The 21598-nt window shown below is 39.4% G+C and overlaps 1 protein-coding gene across 1 annotated transcript in view; it reads right to left on the reverse strand.

The window, feature by feature from the left end:
- Positions 1–21375, reverse strand: part of KDM3A (lysine demethylase 3A) — a 44576-nt gene extending 23201 nt beyond the window's left edge. Inside the window, exons 1-9 of the mRNA XM_021710196.1 lie at positions 21221–21375; positions 19670–19780; positions 15418–15520; positions 14497–14621; positions 14168–14240; positions 13970–14058; positions 6794–6957; positions 4574–5094; positions 1116–1320 (exon numbers count right to left, since the gene is read on the reverse strand). Of these exons, the coding sequence (XP_021565871.1) occupies positions 1116–1320; positions 4574–5094; positions 6794–6957; positions 13970–14058; positions 14168–14240; positions 14497–14621; positions 15418–15520; positions 19670–19780 (1391 nt within the window). The 5' untranslated portion in view covers positions 21221–21375. The remainder of the gene's footprint in view (positions 1–1115; positions 1321–4573; positions 5095–6793; positions 6958–13969; positions 14059–14167; positions 14241–14496; positions 14622–15417; positions 15521–19669; positions 19781–21220) is intronic.
- Between the last annotated feature and the right edge of the window lie 223 nt (positions 21376–21598).

Here is a 21598-nt window from a genome sequence, read left to right on the forward strand (position 1 = left end):
TTAAAGAAAGCAAATCTGACTTTAAAAACATACAATATAAACAAAATTTTGCCATTTATAATACTAGAAAAATGTTTTTAAAAGATATGTCTCTCCTTGCTGACAAAGACACAGAGACAAGCATGCTTAGACCCTGCAGTAGACATAGACACAGGTGCAGCCTTCCTGGAGAGTAATTTGGCAGAACATGTGTATCAAAGCCTTAAAATACACATACCTTCCAACCCAGAAGTGCCACTTCTAGTAATCTTCCCAAAGCAAGGGGATGTGGACAAGGAGATGATCATTTCTACGTTATTTCAAGTGGCGGAAATTACAAAATAGGCCAGGTGCAATGGCTCACACCTATAATGCCAGCACCTTAAAAGGCCAAGGTAAGAGGACCACGTGAGCCCAGGAGTTCAAGATCAGCCTAGGCAACATAGCAAGACCTTGTCACTACCAAAAATCAAACAGCCAGGCATGGTGGTGCACAGAGACTGAGGTAGGAGGACTGCTTGTGCCCAGGAGTTTGAGGCCATGGTGAACCACGATTGTGCCACTCACTCCAGGCTGGGTGACAGAGTGAGACCCCAACACAAAATAAACATTACCAGCAGTAGCGGTGGCAGCATCTTAATACCGACAGGGGAACTGGCTACATAAATGATCAATCACCGCCATGAAGAGTTCGTCCACAGAAATTCAAAAGCATTTTCAAACAGATGTTAACGTGATCGCGAGGTTCCTACTCTGTACTGGGACATTAAGATTCCCAACGGTATAGGCAACACACCAACAAAGTATGCCTGAATACATCTTATGACCATACAAGCGTTAAAAATGCACTGAAAAGTTAACAGTAGTTACTTGTAGTGGTTTTTCAGAGCCTTCAGCATTTTTCTATAATGACTGCTACTTTTAGAAACAGAAGTTTGCATTTTTAGGCTGCTTTGCTTTAAAAAAAAGTGTACAAGAGAACGAAAAGTAAATAACATACAGTAAGATTTAGATCCCCAAATCTACAGATTAAAAATACAATTTCTACCTTTTTAGTTCTAGGTACTGTTGACAAAAGAGGAACACAAATATGAAACAGGGCTCAGATTATCTGGGCTCTTCTCAAAACGCCTTACCTCCTGAAGTGAAAGAAGCGACAAAACACAGGCGAGTCCTTCTGTTGCTCCTTATCCTTGCGGAGACTGTCCAAGCGACACTCTCGGCACTTGGGCAGCTGGGCGACAATGTTCACACAGGAATCATCCTGCACAAAGGCCTCGCCGCTCTGCTGCAGCTTCTTGAGTTTAGCTGGGTCTGTCAAAACCGACTTCCGGGATGGGGCTGGGAAAACAAAAGAGTAAGGAAGAGGACCTCACATTTCTGAGCACACATCAGTACTTGGCTGAATGCTATCCAAAAAGCCAATTTTCCCCAAAAGAGAACCCCCCTTCTCCATTCTTGGTTCAACTGTAATTTCTACAAATGGTTGGACAGAAAACAATCATCAGAACTGGAAAAGTTTTATTCTCTGCATGAAACAATTCTTGCTTGTTGTATCCACTTGGCAACATAAAACCCTAAGTTCAACAGCCAGACTCAAAATTAAAAATTACTGTATGCTTCTATTCACAACCCTAGATAAAAGAAATATCTTGGAAGACTTTTAAAATCAGATACTCAATTCAAACTCACTGCAACATTAGCAATGCAAAGAGATAGGTTCATCTTGAAAGGCCTGACTTTGTGGATATCGGTTCTGTCACTCTCCAAACTCAAAAAAGACTGGTTTAAGGTGTTGAGAGTACTTCACAAAAGCAAAGCATTCTAAATACAATAAAAACCAAACAGCTTTCCTGCACAGCCCCTTGACCTACAAAGTAAGAGCTATCTCCTAAATGCCCCTAAGAGATGTCACTGGACTCTTGACATGTCTTCAATTTCTTTCACACATATGGTCCATTCAGGATTAAGAGTAAATGCAGGTTTTAAGTTTTAACTTGTAGTGGACAGGAGAACTTGAAATGTTAGTATGGTTCCTAAAGAAAAAGACAGAAAAAGTAGAGATGTCACAGGAAAGAGCAATCGCTGTGTCAGCGCAAATAACACAGGAAAGAATTCACTTGTAAGTGAAGAGCCTTAAGGAACACTTCAGAGAAAACAGATAGAAAAGCTCTTTCTCAGGGTCCAAAGGGAGCTGAGAAAGGGAAGCAGTTCTCAGACAAATGAACAAAAGACAAAAACAAACACCTTCTGGGGAACCAGCTGAAGACAGGTGGGAGAGGCTAGTCTTGGAGAAAATTGGAAGATTCCAAACCAAAGAAGGTTTCAAACAAAATAAACACCTTCACAATAATTGCCTTGGAGGTAATCTAATCTTACCTCTCTTTTAAAGCAGGACTAGAACACAATGTAAACTGCTAAATGATGCTGCCAGACCTTGATCCCTTAAACATTCTTATTCAGTTATAGTGAAAGAGACAGTAAAGTAAGAAAGGAGAGAAACAGAGATTAGTCGTTCAAGGGCGGAATTTTAATTAATCAGTTATTGAAAGACATTGTCCTTTGAATTAGGCCAGGTTTCCACAGATGATAGGCAAGAAGCCAAAAATTATCTTATCTGTTCTGCCCTGGCTTAAAATATCTAGCAATAAGCAGGTGTAACTGTCTAAATCTAACTCTTTAGTGATGAGAGGAATAGTTGATGCCATCAGTGATTCTCTCAATTCAGAGTTCAGTCCAGATTGCAAAAGGCAATGCCCATTTCTGAAGAGCCACACATCTATTGAAACAGAAAAAAGTAGATGTTTGACTCCAGTTTGCTCGTTTTCTAGCCCCTACGTGGAGCAAAGGAATAGAACAGTTCTCCAAGTCTTTCTGTGCCAACAAGCAGGACTAGTGGACAGCTCAGAAGTCCTGGTAGACTTCTGATCACATTCTACTCCTCAGCCACAAGTCACAGTCTATCGCAGGATGTGCTTGTCCAGGACGTGACTAAGTTTTTCATTTCTTCTAAAATCACATTAAATGAAGAGGAGCTGCACAGTGTATTACATGAGACAAAGCTGGACTCCAAACTCAACTTGTGTATCTACCATGTGCTTACTGTTTCTGCTTCTTCATGTAATATCAAAATAACGTGATTCAAAAACTAGCTGAGTATGAGGGCTGATGGCACAGAAGAATGAAGACATAGAATAAGGATATGGTCATGAATATTCACCGTCTTTTGAGAGTGACAATTTCTGAGGAACTCTAATCTTATACAATTAACTATATGTCAACTAACTGAAACCTCAAGAATGAAGAAGCTGGGTTAGAAGTATCGATACGCTAAGCAAAGAAAGTTCTTCTTTTATTCCTCCGACTCTGTACTAAAAAGGCTTGCAAGTCAAATCCACCCATCTTGCCCTCTAACTTCAGAGGCCTGTCATAAAAAAGCAACTGCGGATAGATTCATTTGATTCAAATGAGCAGTTTCTTTAAAACGTTTTTTGAAAGTTAACAAAACCCATACTGATTTTTCCACATAGCTGACAAGTGTTAAAAAGTATCTAAATTCTAATAGCTCAAAACCTTTTGACATGCTGAAGCCATTCGGTTCTTCTAATTCTGGTAAGAGCTCCTGATAACTACCACCATCATAATTCAAACTTGATACTTTCTGGTGAGTTTCCGCCTGTTCCTAACATCTATAAAACAAAGTCCCTTTTCTAGAGATGATAAAGCAATACTACATCTTTAAAAAAAAAAAATTGGATCTGAACTACCTATGTGAGTGAGCATAAACAGAGTGTCACCTCTTCCACTCCAAACTGGATGCTACAGAAAGATCAGTGATAGGCTGAAGATGAAGTGACCGCCAGATCACTTTAGATTTTGTTTCAAACTATTTTCTTACAACCGGAAACTGGGAGTCACCTAATAGGAACCACTTAAGTTAGATAGTAAATGCATATAATGGAATCCTTGCAGCTTAAAGTGTTAATTGACACCTACACTAATTCACAGGCTAAAATTGTTAGCATGAACCCAGTTGTGTAAGACAGATTATCTTTATTTCTATGTACATGAAACCAGGTATACCAATATATTAAGAGAAATAATTTCTGAGATTTGGGGATTATACTTATCTTCTTTAAACTTTTCTGGCTCAAGCCTATAATCCCAGCACTGTGGGAGGCCAAGGCGAGAAGATTACCTGAGCTTGTGGGTTCGAGACCAGCCTGGGCAACATGATGAGACTTCGTCTCTACAATAAATAAAAAAATTAGCTGGGTATGTTAGCACGTGATGCCTGTAGCTCCGACTACTTGGAAGGCAGAGGCAGAAGGATCGCCTGAGCCTAGCAGGTCGAGGCTGTGGTGGCCAGGAGTATGCCATTGCACTCCAGCCTGGGTGACAGAGTGAGACTCTGACTCAAAAAGACAAAACAAAGTAAATTAGAGAGGAAAAAAAAAAGCTTTTCTGATTGTATGAACTGTTTCTACAAAGTCATTTTCATATATTTTCTCATAGGGTAAGAAAAAGATATACGATATATATCACATCTCTACCATCTCTTACCTTTTACCGATAGAAATTTAGAAACACTCACCATTTTGGATTTTATTGTTGCTTCTTGTACAATTGCTTTCATTATCTACTTTTACTGCAGATTCCTTTAAATTCTGTGATCGGCAAGCTAAAGTTGAAGGTTCTACCTTTTTTTCTGCACAAGTATTAGGGCTATTGCTATTGGCACCTGCCTTAACTTCTGGCGTATCTGAGACATCAGATGTGGAAGGTGCATGTTCTAGGTTCTTCTGCAATTCAGGAGTATTGGCAATTTCCAACTCTGTCTTAGAAGAATCCATTGTATGTAAGCACTCCTTAGGTAGGCCAGTCAATGGTTGTGAAACAGATTCCAATCCGCTGTCCTGATCAGCGTTTGTCTTGGGCCCCTGGGTACAGTCACTTTTTGGCTCACTCAGAATTTTCAAGTCTCCAGTTCCAATCTGAGAGGACTTTGAGGAGAGTAACCCTGCTTTGCAGACAACATCTGGTTTTGTTCTCAGTATTTCAGGCTTTGTACTTAGACAGGAAGAAAGTTCTTCTGGTAAGCTCTGCTTATGACATCTGGAAGAGATAATATGAAAAACTAGCATACAGGTCTCCTGTATCTCTCTACTACATTCCAAAAAGAAATTGGTTGCCTAAGACAACCAGTATGAAAAAGAAAAAAAAACTGCTTATGTTAGAGAATTGAGGATAAGTTTCTGTGAGCTGGAGTTAAGTCATCAGTCAATGGCTCTGCAAAACTACCATAAACACTCAGAAAAAGACAATTCTCAATTCCATCTGCATGTTCTCATCCATCTGTAACTACCTAAAGTAGTTCTACTTACAGTATAGTGAACTTCACTTATTCTCAAAACAGTACCATATGGAACCAAAGAATATACTCAGCATATAAGAAGCCCAGAGGTCTTTAAGTACCAAAACTAGAAGTGTGCAGGGTCAATTTTGAAGGTTTCTTTTTTTCCCCATATTTTTAAAAAATGAATTTCAGAGAAACTCTTTCTTACATGAAGTTTATGCTTGAATTTTAGAAATAAAACGAGCATTCTTGCTGCTTGCCAAAACTAGGAAATTCAGTCTCATGGTAGGTCAACATGTCAAGATAAAAATTTTTAAATATGTACATTAGAAATGTTACAAATTCTTCAAAGATATTTACACAAATTGTAATTAAAAACTAACATCAAACCGCCAGCAGCACAAAAACCTTCCCTGCTATAAACCAGCAATGATAGTGAATAATTTCATTCGTTTGTTCAGTGATCAGGACCCAAAATAAATAAAAGTCAATTAATTACTTGCTCACAGAACAGTTCAGTATTTTCCCTACATATCTTACTAGAGATATCCTTGAAGAATTTTCATCTCTTGGAAATTCACCCTAGAGTTTTTGCCCAATGAAATGCAAAGTCCCTTTTTTTTCTTTTTTTTTGAGTTGGAGTCTCACTCTGTCACTCAGACTGGAGTGCAGTGGCCGCTCCTGGCCACTGCAGCCTCGACCTGCTAGGCTCCAGCGATCCTTCTGCCTCAGCCTTCTCAGTAGCCAGAACTACAGGCGCGTGCTACCATGCCCGGCTAATTTTTTGATTTATTGTAGAGATGAGGTATCGCCTGCCCAAGTGGGTCTCGAACCTGCGGGCTCAGACAATCCACTCACCTCAGCCTCCCAAAGGCGCGGGATTACAGGCTGAGCCACTGAGCCCGGCTAGTCCCTTTTTTCTATTACATTTTTTCCTTAAACTTGACATTCCTTATTCATTTTCCTCCTCTTATAAATTAATAACAATACCACCCGCAGCTATTGCTTCCTCACTGTCTATTGTTCTTAGGATCTTCTCGACCAGCACGTTCGCCAACTATCTCGGGTCAACTCTCTTGGGGCTGAGGAGAACCCCTCTCTGGAACCAGGTCTGGCCTCTTCTCCACACGCCCACTGACCTCAGTCTTCCACATGCTGCCAGCCTGTTCCTTTGTCCTTGAAAGCAGACACTTATTCTACAAATGTCTGTAGCATTCCAAATGATCTTCCTTGCTGTATCAACTCAGGAAAGACTCTCTTTCTCATGACCCTTTCACTTCTGTGCCGTTTTCCGTGTTGTTCTGTGTGCCTTCTACACTTGCCACCTCTGAAAGCACCTCTCCATTTTCCTTTTGGAAATGCTAATGAAAAGTCTCCCTGGCCTTGGAATAAAAACAATGAACTATGACTAGACAGTTTATTACTACGATTAAACATCTTTAACAAACCACTACTCACCCTTGAGGAATTTTTGCTCCAAGGGTAGGTGGAGAGTTAGCAGCCTGGGGTGTGCTTTGCTGTCTTGGGTCCTTACTAGGTGGAGTTGCTGCAGTACAGCCAAGCAGAATCTCCTTAAAAACTGTTGTGGGAACAGACTGCACAGGACACATACCGGGAGAGGCCTAAAAGATACCAAACCGGTAGATATTGAAAAGAAGTTCCCAACTGGGAAACTACAAAGTACCAGGCAAAGTTCAAGATGATTTGCTTGTTTAATACTAAACAAGCACAACACCATTATCACCAAATACAAAGAACAAGACATGGTAAAACAAGTGATAATCACAAAATTAAGGACTCATATTTAAAGGCTGAAACTTAAATCTTCCTATACAAATCATAAGCTTGCCTTTTTCAGACCTCTGAATCACTATGCCAGGAAAACAGTCATGTGGCAATTACTTTAGTAATGCAACGCATAGAAGTGAACTTTTAAGTGACAGTCTCAAATGGTGGCAGCTTCGCATGCATTCATTTTGACAAGACTTGAGTGCCCACCACGCACTTACTGCGTAGATCGGCAGGAGACCAGACCACATAGGACTCTTGTAGGCAGTGGTGCCTACTGGGTACCCAGAAAAGCCTTTGCAATGCAATAAAGGTTGAGGACACGATTCTTGCTCTTATGTGGCTCATCAAGTCACAAAGGTCATCCCAAGCTGCAAAACATATCAAGTTATGACAAGCTTGTGGACAAAGTTGGGGCACCCATCCCATTTCCCTTTTCATATAATTTTATCTTCACAAAAATGTAAATACTGACTCTACTTCTTATCAGTTTCTACCACCACAAAAATAAACTTCCCACCATGATAAAAGGAGGAAGAAATAAACTTAAGACAATGAGTCTATGGCTGACGCAGGTGAAATCAATTCACCCATCTTCACCAGCCACTTCCAATGTGCTTAAACTTTTAAGTCATATACTTTTCTCAATAATCTTTTAAACACCACAGTGACTATTTATCTTACTACCAAATCTAAACTTGAATTTCCAGTTTCTTTATCTTCTAGTTACTAGCCTAAAGTCTGATGTAGAACTTCCACTGGTAGGTTTTTAAAACCTCATAATTCTGAATATAATTGTATGTACTCTCCTCATTAATCTTTTTCTCACACATTTACTCTGGCAGCCTTGAAAAGACTGTCTAGTATACACTAAGTAGAAATATCTGGAAAATAAGGGTTTAATCACTATCAGAGTTTTGGTGCAACTTGAAACTATTTTTAAATGCTAAATTGTCTCATCATGTATTACACTGTTTTATCCAATTCAATTTTGGTTAAATATCAGCTTAGTGTTCTCTAGAGTGTATGTTTTGTTTTGAGTTTGAGTTGGGGGAGATACTTTGGTAATTTTAAGAATATCCTTGGGATAATCAACTCCACCTCCCTGTGTCTGTTTCCTAATCCTTTAAATGAGGAAATTAGTTAAGTTTACTCCTAAAGTACTTTCTGACTATAACATTTTAGAATTCTCTGGTAATTTGAGACTAGCCTCCCAAACTTTAATTGCCAGATCATTTCAAAATGCTTATTATTCAAGGCTCATTTTTACCAAGTATCCTCCTATCACCTTCCTTATCCTGAATATGTTTAGAGTTGATGCACTAATACTTTTCCTTACATTACTCTCTCTCGAGAACCTAAGAAATTTGGATTACAAACCTAAGCATAAATTTTTACTCTGTACATCCATCAAGCTGCTCAAGTCAAAAATCCTTCCACACCTCTCACTTTCCGTATCTAAGCAATAAACCAGCCTCTATTTCCAAAGTTCTTGCTGACTCTATCCATTTCTTTCCATGCCACCACTACCACCATCTTTTTTCTAAGCTACACATCTCCTAACTGACCTAACTCCCTCCCATTCCTGTTGAATCCTCTGCCTTCTGCCACAGAGCGATCTTTACAAATCGGATAAGATCACAGCATTCGCTGCTGACAAGAATCCCATGTGGTCCAGTCTCCTACCAATGCCTGCCTTCCTACCCCATCTCTCCCTCTCTCCCTTGCTCTCAGTACTCTAGTTACCCTGGCATCCTTCCTGGTCTCCAAACATACTGAGCCCTTCCTTGCCTGGGCCTTTGCACTTGCTCTTCTCTCTGCCTGCACAGTTTTCAGTGGTGGTTGGTTCCATCCCTTCATCTGCAAGTCTGTTAAGATGTCCTCTCCTCAGGGTCGCTGATTACTCTTCCCACAAGCCATCCTTGCTCTTTGTCACAGTCCTCTGTTGGCACCTTTCATAGCACTCACACCATGAAAGTACCTTTTATCACTGCTCATCTTCTCACAATGGGACATGCACTCTCAATGGGCAGAGGCCCTGCTCTCGTGCCCAATGTTGGGCTCAGAAAACCAGATATATGGCAGATGCTCAGTAAATAAAACTGGTGGAATGAACATAATGAATGAATGTGGTTAGCACACGATATTTTTAAATGGTTATAAATAAGTCTTATGAGTTACCTGAAGAGAAAGGCAGTAATGCACACCACTGGAGATCAGTCTAGCACATATTAAATATGCAACAAGTATCTGCAGGTTGGTTGGTAAGGAAGAAGGGAGGGAAGAGGGAAGGATTTGCTGTCTTTACAATGGTGATTCACCACACCAAGAAAAGGACTTGGAGAGGAGCAGCCACGATACCACAGTGGGTAAGAGTATTGGACTTTAACGTTAGACCTTCATTTGAATCCAGTTTTGACACTTCCTAGAAGCTTACTCCTATAAAACATACTGTATAGAGCTGTGCTTAACCACAGTGCCTGATACTTATTAAAAATCAATTTTAGAAATGAGCTGTCTTAAAGCAGAAAAATACCGTGAAAATTTTCTCAGCTCTGTCACCATGTGTCAGAATTAGCATAACTTAGGGTGCTTTGTTTCCTTTAAGAAACTAAAGTATATCCCTCTACAACTTTCCTAAGGTTTAGCTCAACAAGAACAGGAGTTCAATTTTCAAACCCATCTTCACGTGCACACCTCTGCACTTGCCTCTGACTTGACAAAGGGTCAAAGTTTCTTCTTACCTGAAGAGTTTTCCCTGAAGGTCTTCTATACCAGTCATGGCAATAGTTCCTCCCTGCCAGCAGACGGAGATAATATAATTGAGTGTATGATAGTATTCTAAAAAGGACACTGCTGGCTCACACTCCTCAGCAGACTCTTAACCAATTAACCAAGCAAAGTCAGAACTCTGAGGAATAGTCTGCTAGGCAGAGAAGACCTTCAAGGAGCCAGATGCTACTGGCAGACAGGTTTATCTGAACCAGAAGTATTTATCAGGGCAGCCAGAGTCTTGCCTAACTAATCCCAAATGCCTCTCCTCCAAAGACCACCTAAAAGTTAACTCTGTGCCAGTCCACCACATTTGGGAAGGACAAACAGTGAGAATCATGCCAAGTGTGCTGCTGTACTCACCTTTCACTCACACATTTAAATAGCTCCCTTTTCCCACTGTGTCCTTTACCTCTCCAGCCCTTTCGAAAACCTAGGCCAGGCCAGTGTATCCAAAACTTGTGATTATGAGAATCACCCAGAATGAAAAAGAGTATATAACTGATATAGAATAATAATTATAATACACTGTAAGGGAGTCAAGGAGGCTACAAAGAGTATGATTTTTAGTTTTAAAAACCAAAAAACAAAAACAGGTCTCTGTACTATACAGGAGGAAAAAAGTCAGGAGGGAAGTATTCCAAATGTCCAGAGAGTCTCTGAGAAGTTGATTACAAGTGATGTTTCTTTTTTTTAACCATACTTTTCTAAGTTAACCAAAAATGTTTAATTGAGGGTAACTTAATAATTTTAGAAGTTCTTTTTTTGTTTAATTTTTCATACTTTGTTCCTTGTATCAGTAGGTTGAGAAAGTAACATTTTCCCAAGTACTGATTTATAGATAATGTTTATAAGCAATTTTAGAAGTTCTAAAAGTTCAAATACCTAGGTAAAAATCTACCACCTCTAACTTCCTTAGAATGAGAAGATGATTACTACAGAGCTGAAATTGAGTTTCTCATTTTACATACAGAAGTTAAGGAACTTATCTCCAGCCTAAAGTTGAGTCTTGTTTTTTTAATACCTTCTATTGTGCCCAACAACCAGTTAAATAGCACAAGTTGGTTGTATGGAGAATATGGACAACGTGCTGAGACAGATTTTAAAAAAAGTCATGCTCTCCACACTGCAAGGATATGAGTCAGGGAGAGAGGATAATACACACACACACACATATACTGGGGTGCCAAAAAAATGTATATGCATTTTAAGAGGGGCTATCTATGTATTACTTTTAGTTTGCCATAATCAGAAGCATCTGGGCCCAGTGCAGTGGCTCAAGCCTGTAATCCCAGCACTCTGGGAGGTTGAGGTGAATGGATTGCCTGAGCCTAAAGTTCAAGAACAGCTTGGACAACTTGGCGAAACTTCATCTCTACAATAAAAATTAAAAAAAAAAAGCCGGGAGTGGTGGTGTGCATCTGTAGTTCTGGCCACTCGGAAGGCTGAGGCAGAAGGATCACCCGAACCCAGCAGGTAGCCACTGGGGTGGCCATGAGAGTGCCACTGCACTCCAATTTAAAAAAAAAGTGTCTGGACACTGATGGTAATCACTTTCAGCGCCTCTTATAGTTGTAGAAGTCACACATGACTTATTTTCATCTTTTTGTTATTGGTATGTATTGAGCATTAAAATTTTAATACAGTTTTTCCTTTTCTTAAAATGTGTATACATTTTTTAGCACCCTCTGGATATGTGTGTCTGTACACACACATATATGCATACGCACACATACATATAAAACCACATTTTACAAGCACCTCCTTGAAGGCTACAAATGCACTCACTCAATCAATCTTTCCCGTCACTGAAATACTAGACACTCTGAAGAACCCTCCCCTGCATGAGGTCCCCACTGACCTCAGTTCTGCCTGCACCCCAGGTTGATCCCCCCACGATCCAACACATCTTACTGCTCTCCTTTTCATCACATTCCCAACTATCTATACTGACCATTCCCCACGACAGGCAACAACCAACCAACTTTTCCAGACTCATCTTGATTACCTCTACCTCAGATTGCTAACAATTTCTCCAATGTCGAATCCAATATCGACTCCAACAGGTTATTATTCTACCCTGTTTCTCTCTCTGCTTCTAACACTGTGGATTACTTGACAGTATCCTTTCTGAGCTTAAATGTAAGACACAGTAACCATTTGCTTGACAGTCGTTATCACATTACATACCCGGAGTCTTACTATCTGTCCCCTTCTAGAGCAGGGATCCCCATTTTCCCCAGGTTCAGGCCCTTTCTATGTGCTGGAAGACTACATAATGCCACAGATAACCCACATCAGTCGAGTCTTTTAAGACAGAACTTCTGTGCTCTATGAGGTGGACATTCCATTTGTTCTACCTACATCATTAGGTCAGTTCCCCGCAGCCCCTGCCCTAACACCTAGCCTTCCACCAAATCTAATCAATGCTGCCTCCTACCTCCATCCCCTTAGCTACTGCCTCATGTCAAGCCTATTTATGACGGGCAATCCATCCCACTAGCCTAACCAATGTCCTTGTTTCCATTCTCATCTCCTTCACTCATCCATCATCTATAAAACTCAAGTCAATCTCCGGAACTTAAAACCCCTGAGCACCTCCCTTCCCCACTCACCCATCTGTGACATCAAACCCAAACTTGCTTTCTATTTCTGACCCCGTGCCCCTCTCCTTTCCCATGCCTCCTGTGCCCCAGCCACAATGACGCACTTGCCTTTCAGCAACAGGACCCTGTCATCTTCTCATCTGAGAGCTTCTGTCAGGCTGCTGCCCAAGGCGCCTGCACAGCCCCTGCCAGAGCACTCCCTCAGCACTTGTGGGAGTCCTTTGGAAGTCTGTCTTCCTCCCTACACTGTGAACTCCGAGACAGGGGCTTCACATGGGCCAAACACACACCACATAGTAAGCACTCAATTCAGTATTTCCAGTTTCTTGGATGGATGTATTTGAAACTACCCTGTAAACTTTAAGGCAAAAATGAAAGATAATACTAATTTCTATAATCACTTCTTTCTTCTTTCCTGACCAAGCTGAGCTTCCAATCAATGGGTCAACCTTTACCCTTGGAAAGAAGACAGCGGTTTCAGACACCTTGGTTTCCAAAGCTTTTGGTGAAGTAGGACAATTGCTGTTGCCTGTACACACAGGCAAAAGATTCAGGAAAGCCAATCAACTATTTACGAGCTACATAGACTCGTAAATATTTGTGTAGTATTGTTTGCTTTGGTTCGAGGTGAACCTGTAGTCCAATCTGTTCTTGATCCAGAAACCTAGATGTGTTCACTGACCCTGGCCCATTCCCGAGACCATTTCTCCTTGCCTTGCTTCCCCAGACCTCAAGGTTCTCTCTCGAATGTTGCCAACAATCTTAACAATATTGGCTTGGTCAATTTTAAGGTTCTAAACTCCAGCCTGGAGCACAGCATCATAAAGGTTTTTGTAATTATAATACAGGAAACTATCCATGTAACAAGTGCATTTAGATTCCTAAGGTGTGAAAAAGTTACCTGTACTGTTAACAGGTCCTAATAATTGAATTAACCTAAGAGAAAAACAGTCTTGGTCCAAATCATAACTATTTCATTAAATCTGGTACCTGAACCCACAGTAGCATTCATAGAAGCCCATACTTTCCTGGGCAGAAATTAGTAATGGAAAGCCAACCACTTCTTTTGGAAAACTAGTACATCTGTCTATCTAAATCATAAATGACCAATCAAACTTCCTTACTACTGAGGAGGCAAGAGTCCTATAATCAATGTAGAATTCGAAGTTTCCTCCCCTTTTCATGCCAGGCAATGACACAAACAACTCAATTTACCTTTAACACCTCCATGTGGTAAAACTGTCAAATCTATTGAGAATATCTAGCAAAAACCAAAAAATGAAAAAAAATTTTTTTGCATTAAAGATAGTAAACCAGAAACTTATATTATCTCCATCTGCTTAAGTGTAGAAATTATGGCCAAGACCTCAATCTAGCAAAGAAGACAGCCACAGAACACTAAAAAAACCAGACATGCAGTATTACAAGGGAAAGCTTCAGACAGGCAACAAAAATAAACTGAGGTTACCTCAGAGCAAGATTTTGCTTGTTTGGAAACGAGGCTTCCATTATTCTCAGAAGACTTGCGTTTTACAGCTCCTATTCTTGTAGAATTACCTAAAATATTTAAAAATAGGTCAAGTTGGCTTCTCTGTTTCTCTTAATGTGAGAAAAAGAAAGAGGGGATGGAGAAGAAAAAAGATTTTAATCAAACAATGTATCTTACCACAAGTCACAAGATTGTCATGTACAACTTCAACATGAATCAGTGATGGATCGACAATTTTCAGTGCTGGAATCTTAAAAATGAATAAAACAAGATAACAGAAAATGAAAAAAACATCCAGGAACACACTGAAAATCAGTTTCAAAAATAACACTGGGGCTCCTTACAAATAATTTCTTTTTAAAACAACTGTAATTATTCCAATTTCTACCAAACATGTTGTTATAAAACAATCAAGGTATTTAGTGCCTAGAAGATCATAAATCCTTGTATTGTATAGTTATCTTGCCCTGTCAAGTTACCTTACAGGAAGCTATCATTGTCTTTACCTCCTCACAGTTGACTTGAAGAGTTTTAGATGCTGGGTTTCCATTTACAACAGTTGCTGAAAACCACTGAGTAGATGGGTCCAAGCTATAAATTTTTACTTCTGAACCAACTAAGTTTTTGTCACCTTAAAAAAAAAAAAAAAATTAGAGCAATTTGCATTATCTCCTAATAGCATCAACATCCAGAACAATCTTTTCCTAGTCTTTTTTTTTTTTTTAAAGCAGGGTTTAGGGTTAGGGCTGCTCCCACAGTAGGAGGACACCCGAAGGGGTTGCCTTCCTAGTCTGTTTTTTTAAATGCAGTGACAAAAGTAAACATAAGATGACTGACATTTTTGCAAAGATGGAAGAAAATTTAAACTTTATTTTAAAATTTCATTTTCCTATGAATTTATCTTAGCATGACATATTTATTTTAGCATGCTGTATCAGACCAAGTATTATCAGACAATTAGTCAATATCTAACTCTGTTCTGTGTAGTTTTTGAAGAACCAAATTCAGGAACCCCAATAGAAATGCTAAGTCTGATTTTAAAAAACTTATGATTGGAGAAACTTAATAACGTATGGGAAGGTAAGGAGTACCAAATTCATGCCTTATCCATTTTATAGATTGAAATTCCAAGCATATAGAATTCCATGTCAAAATATAGCTGAGCATTTAAAATATCTACTTTACTTTTATAGTTTCACACAATCCCTGAACTTTCTAAATTTTAGAGGCTTTAGCATATAGTCTTTCAGTCATCTAGCTGGACAGGTAAGGCAACACATTTTTTTATTTTTAAGTTTTAAAAAATGTTTTCGGAAAAGAAATAAGAAATTCCAATCAGCAAATGAGTGAGAGAGGCCAAACTTTGGCTTCTTACAAGCTAATTATCGGTTAACTCATGAACTACCACTGACAGATAATCCACATACCTTGTAAAAGATGGCTTTCATCTAAATGTTTCACAATTAAAGCTTGAAATTCTTTACTGACAATGTGATTATCCGTAAGAGAAAGTCGAAGACTATTTACATCCTGAAAGATGAAAGACAATTACATGTTAAGGTAACAACAAGAGTTGTTTAAATTCTAGTGGCTATTTCAACCGGTTTAATCAGGTAAGATGAAACAGTATCAACAAGCAATTTGATGGCAACAAACTGTTGCAACTCCAGCAATAAACTACAATGAATCACTGTAACTCCAGACAGGTCAAAAAATCCAAAACCATGACATGATCACAGACATAAGACGGACTTAAGTGAAGTCACCGCAAGCTAGGAGTATGAGAAATACTAAAGTGGATGAAAGCACAATTTTAAGTATGATACAATTTTGGCTATGGGAAAACAATAAGCAAAGACACTAAGTTGCTCAATCCAAGTAAAAAACATTCTGTATCCCAAACGCTGGGGATGGGGTAATCACAGATCTAAATCCAAGGGGTAAAAGACACAGGTAAGACACATAGACAAATGTATATGGTCAATTCATTGAAATCGCTGTTTTGGGTTTCTTTCCTTTTTCTTTTTATTAAGTACTTCATATCATACTGCATGCTATGTAACACCCTGCATAACCTCCTAACAGGGATAGATGGCCATAACTGAGTGTTATTGTTCCCTCAGTCAGGAAAATGCTTCCTTAATTAATGTTCTCCAAATCCTCTACACAGTAATGGTTAACTCCAGAGATGTGCATATCACTTTCCATCAAACTCCACTGATAAGAAAAACGTGAAGTCCTTTTCTCTTTGCTCCCATTAGTGAACCTGTGGATTCACCCAGCCACTCTGGGGATGAGCACGCACATATGGTGGTTTCAAGGAAGATCTAAACCACGTCTCATGTTGGTCATCCAGGCCAAGACCCTACTTCGGGGCCCTGAGAAGGTGACTGAGCTTCAGCTTCCTCACCAATAAAAAAACTGCTGTATTTAACAAACAACTCATTATACACAGATTCATTTAACCTAACTAGTGTCCCAAACAAATTCCTTTTTACAGAAGGTAAGTTAGGTGGGAAGGACAAACAAAATCTGAATGAACAGGCCTAAGGCTTCAGAGTAAGCCAATTTTGAAACAGTCAATTCCTGGCAACAGCTCCTTTCCTGGCATAATTCCACAGTTTTCTGGCTTTGTGTGCACACCCAGCTATGATAAATGCATACAGAAACTGTCAATAGGAATAACCTGCCAAACCAAATTCTAGCAGGGCAAGAAAAAACAGCATTAAACACAGAAGTTCTTCCAATACTAGGCCTTTAGGCTTTGATGTCACCATGAAATGGAAACTGTGACCAAGAATGGTTCATCCATTTCTCTCACTGGGAAGGAAAACTAGTCTCTTAGAGGGGTCTTATGCTGGGAAAATACATTTCTTTAACCAAGCAACATTAGACAAACCTAGGGTCTCCATAAGAGATCAACAATAATAACCAGAATGGGTTTGTTTTTTTCTCATGAACTCACTGCTCCTACAATTTCAAAAAATTTAACTGTATTCTCCAATTCCTACAAGATAAACAACATATTAATGGAGACAGCCATGAAGGGGTCTCCAATAAGATAGAATAATTTGAGCCTGTAGAGAGGAGTTTTAAGGCCCAAGGCAAGTGCCAGAGTTGTCCAGACACCTCATCTTTTCTTCTCCACAGATAACTGAGTAAGTTGCATCTAAAGAGAGACTTTAAATTTCAGTCCCAATGTCTGCATATGCTAAATGATTTCCAGGCGCTCTGTGCGTTATTCAGAGCAAGCATCCTGCTGCAGATGAGATCACCCATATCTACAAGACAGCTCCCTGAAGCACTACATTTTTACCGTGATTCTCATCAGGAAAAGCCAAGAGCACACATTACCGTCCCCCTCGCTAACTGTATGTTAATACTGTAGTAACAGCCACATGCACAATAATGGCTCATAGGGCATCTCCCTGAAGACAAATATAAACTTACTGATTCAGATTCTCCTTTTTCAATCTCAAGAGTTTTACCTTAACTGAAAAGCTCAGATACATGAAAAATGGAAATTCAGAAAACAAAACTAAGAAATAAAAACTACTATCACTCAGCAAAGCAAAATATCCACAACTCCCCTATATGTTACTTGACCTTCACAAGCAAGTCAGTCTTCCCTTTCAGGCAGGAAAAATATCATGATGACTACCTAACATATGAAGGTAACTTGTACCTGAAATTAACTTAAGTGAAAGTATCTTCCTCTATTCCATTTACTTAAACATTACAAAATAAGATTCAGAGTATGAACTTTGCTTTCACTCACTTTCTGGATATGAAAGTAAAAGTGACACTCAGAGAAAACCCGTGTTTTAGGTTTTTCAATACAGGCCCAGCAGTCCATGACCGTTGAACTTAAACAGCTTTTTAGCAAATAGATAGTTTACTAGTTCTACAAGCCACAGAAACAACTCAGGTATGAAGTCACAAAACAGAAGTAGGTAAAGGGTATTATTAAGCTTCATACATGACATCTAAAAGATGTTACTATAAAACCACATTATCCTGAGGATAGTGACCCCTGAAGATAAATTAATGTGTTCTTCCTCTCCCTTCCAATATTTTTGTAACAAATAATCACAAGAGCCTAAAATGTTGTGAAAAAAAGGTAGGAATTTTACAAGCTTGTACATACACACACACACTACTCTCATTCGCAGTACATTCTATCAAGTTGCCAGAACACTTTAATATCAAAAGTAGCAGAAATACAGTGGTAGGTTCCTGTGAGCTTCTGCTCACAACATTTTCATCAACCTATCAATACATAGTCACCTTGCTTTATGTGTGATTTTGTTGAAAGATGATTTATTTAATATATACTGCTAATTCACTAACCTTGAACTCATGGCCAAGAGCACTATAACTCATAGCTGAATGAGGTTATCTAACACATGTATTTTGTTTTTAAGACATATTAAAGCACTTTAGTAGTACTTTGGGGGCCACTTTTAACAGTGAAATCACTGGAAAAAAGCACAAAACGCTGCACTAAACAGACTGCAAAAAAGTCACCTGTAACAGCACAAGAGCTGAAACAAGGCAGAACGTCATTTATCTGACCTCAGCTAAGAACCTGTGCTAGGGAACTCAAGTTGTTTGCAGCTCTGCTTATGTCTGAGAATGACTGGGATCCACCATAAGTATTGATTTGGGGTCTACAAATATGTTTTAGCAAGTAAGCAAATTCGTAAGAGTAGAATCTACAAATAATGATTGACTGTATATATATGATATGTGTGTGTGTGCATGTATGCACATGCATTTTAAGAGATGTTATTATATATGTATCACTTTTCGAAGTTAAACTGAACTACGGTAGCAATGTGAGGTACAGTGTTCACTCAACCATGCTTCTGTCATTTTCTTGGACTGTCCTCCTGTCGCAGGACAGTGATGCCAGCATTCATTTGATTAATGCCACCTTTTGGATGAACATCATACTTAAAACATACATACATTTTGGGGGCATCTCTGCATATTATATATAAATAACAGTTTACTTTTAAATATTATTTTTCATATCTCCTAGGTGTTTCCATACAGACACATCATCAGCTAAAGTACCCTTGTCTTTTCAACCCCAAGTGGACAGTACCAACCCAATGTCTAATGCCAAGGGATGATGTCTAACAATGAACGGGTGATAAAATGGGTTCTTTCCCCTGCTAGGTATCTGATTAGAGCAATCAACATCAACACAGCTGACTCTTCAAAAATACAGGTTTGGACTGTGCAGGTCCACTTATATGCAGATTTTCCTCCACTCCGGCCACCCCTGAGAGAGCAAAACCAACTCTTCCCCTCTTCCTTTTCAACCCACTCAGCATGAAGATGACACTAAGAATGAAAATCTTCAAAATAATCAACTTCCACTTAATGAACAGTAAATGTATTTTCTCTTATGATTTTCTTGATAATGTCTTCTCTTTTCTAACTTACTGTGAGAATACAGTTATAAAATATTTGTTAATTGACTATGTTATTGACAAGGCTTCCAAGTAGTTAAATTTTGGGAGAGTCAAAAGCTATACAGACTTTTTACTGTGCATGGGGGTGGGTGCCCATAATGCCCACGTCATTCAGGGGGTCAACTGTAGTTTACTTCTCATGTTAAAAGAGTTTGTATTTCTATTTCTATGATTTAAAACTGTTTCTATGTTTTACCTGTATAGGCTTCAAAAGGTCTTTAGAAAGAAATACTCTTTGTTGGTCTCCCAAAAAGCGAACAGAAGTTATGGATCCCAAACCAGCCTTGTCCAACAGAGATTTATACATCTAAAACAAAACAAAAGAAAATGTCTTAGCATCCTGTTGTGAACATAATTCTGAAAAAAGGAACTGGCAGTTTGCCAAACACATGGAACGTGATAAAGTCATTAAGTTTTTTTAGTTACTGCAAATTACTTCATAACAACTATTTATGCAGCCACAGATCACACAATTCTTATTTAAAACTAGTAATTTAAACCAGATACATGTTTGGGAGTCATTAACACAAAGGTCTGGGTCCGCAGATCCAGGGTTTCCCAAATATTTACGTATGCAAAAAATGTTTGTAGGTACATTTTTCTGGAGACACAGGTCCATGTTTTTAACCAGTTCTTAACAGCTAGAAAAAAAAAACTACAAAGAGCAAAACAGAACTTCAACCACAACCCTATGTCACTCAAAAATCTCCAGCAGTTCTTGTCACTTATGGGTATAACCTTAACTTTGCTAGCACCTCACACAAAGCTTGCACATTCTGATCAGCTTTCATCATCCTTCCCGTCTTTCCAACTACCCAGATCTGACCCTTCCTACTTTAAGCGCTAGCTCACGTCTCATCAAGTCAGAAAACATTCTCTCAAGTGCACAGACTTACAATGTGAACACACTGACTTACAGTGTCTTTAAATTTAGCCAAAGAATACTGCGAGCCACAGTGAACCCTGATCATAAGATCAAGACTGGAAACGCTCACAGGGAGCAAGGGAATGACCACTATTCAGTTTCAGCCTCCTGCTGCCATGCCAAAAGAAACTGCCACAAGGCCCCAGTGCTGTCATATCTTGTAGTATTTTTTAGAAGACAAAGGAAATTCAGATTTTTAGATGTACTCTCTACATTTTAAAAAAAGGCAACTAATTCAAATTTTCTGAAAACACTGTAAGGGCCAAATGAAACAGATCTGTATATCTGCATACTGATGGTTTCTGACCTCTGACCTAGACATTCCCCCATTACCATCACCCTCTTTCTTTTTGAGACAGGGTCTCACTGTCACCCAGCCTGGAGTACAGTGGCACAAACCCAGTCACCACAGCCTCAACCTCCTGGGCTCAAACAATCCTCTCACCTCAGCCTCCCGAGTAGCTGGGACTACAGGTACACACCACCAGGCCTGGTTAATTTTTGTACATTTTGTAGAGACAAGGTCTCTCTATGTTGCCCAGGCTGGTCTCAAACGATTTCCCACTTCAGCCTCCCGGAGTGCTTCTCTATAAGGCTGGCCTCATCCCCACCTTTCAAGTGAAGATAATGAGGTCCAAGAAAGTCAAGAAGCTCATCCAGAGTTGCAGAGTTCCTAGCAGGGCTGGCTGGAGATCCTGGGTGCTTTTCTGACTCTTTTACATTGTCTTACATATTGGCATTACCTATACAGTTTCCTTGTTTCATCCGTATTAGATGAAATGCCCTCTTCTCATGAGTTTGGTAAGCCTGAATTTTACTCACTATTGCAGGCCACTGAACAGTTCGTTCAGAAATCTCAGGTGACTTTCGTTCAGCCAAAACCAAGTTATGCTCTACTAAAAATGCTCTCCTTAGAAGGCTGTAGACTTCTATCCATCTTCTCTTCCTCCAAGATTCTCCATCAAACTCCACACACACCTAGACAAACAAAATTGAAAAAAGGCAGATCCAATTAACTAACATAATACACATGACAAATGTCCAAGTTGAATGATACCCTTATTATTCTACCTGGATCTTCTACCTGGTTGTGCAGTCCTCCTAGCTCTTACTTCCCCTCACAGCCCACAATAAAATAGCCACACATGAGCCGAGCTCTGGCCGCTAAACCAGTTTGGGATGCAGAAGTCAAGAGCTTTA

The sequence above is a fragment of the Carlito syrichta genome, unplaced genomic scaffold (assembly GCF_000164805.1).
Source record: "Carlito syrichta isolate Samal-C Ts95f unplaced genomic scaffold, Tarsius_syrichta-2.0.1 Scaffold288277, whole genome shotgun sequence".
Lineage (NCBI taxonomy): Eukaryota > Metazoa > Chordata > Mammalia > Primates > Tarsiidae > Carlito > Carlito syrichta.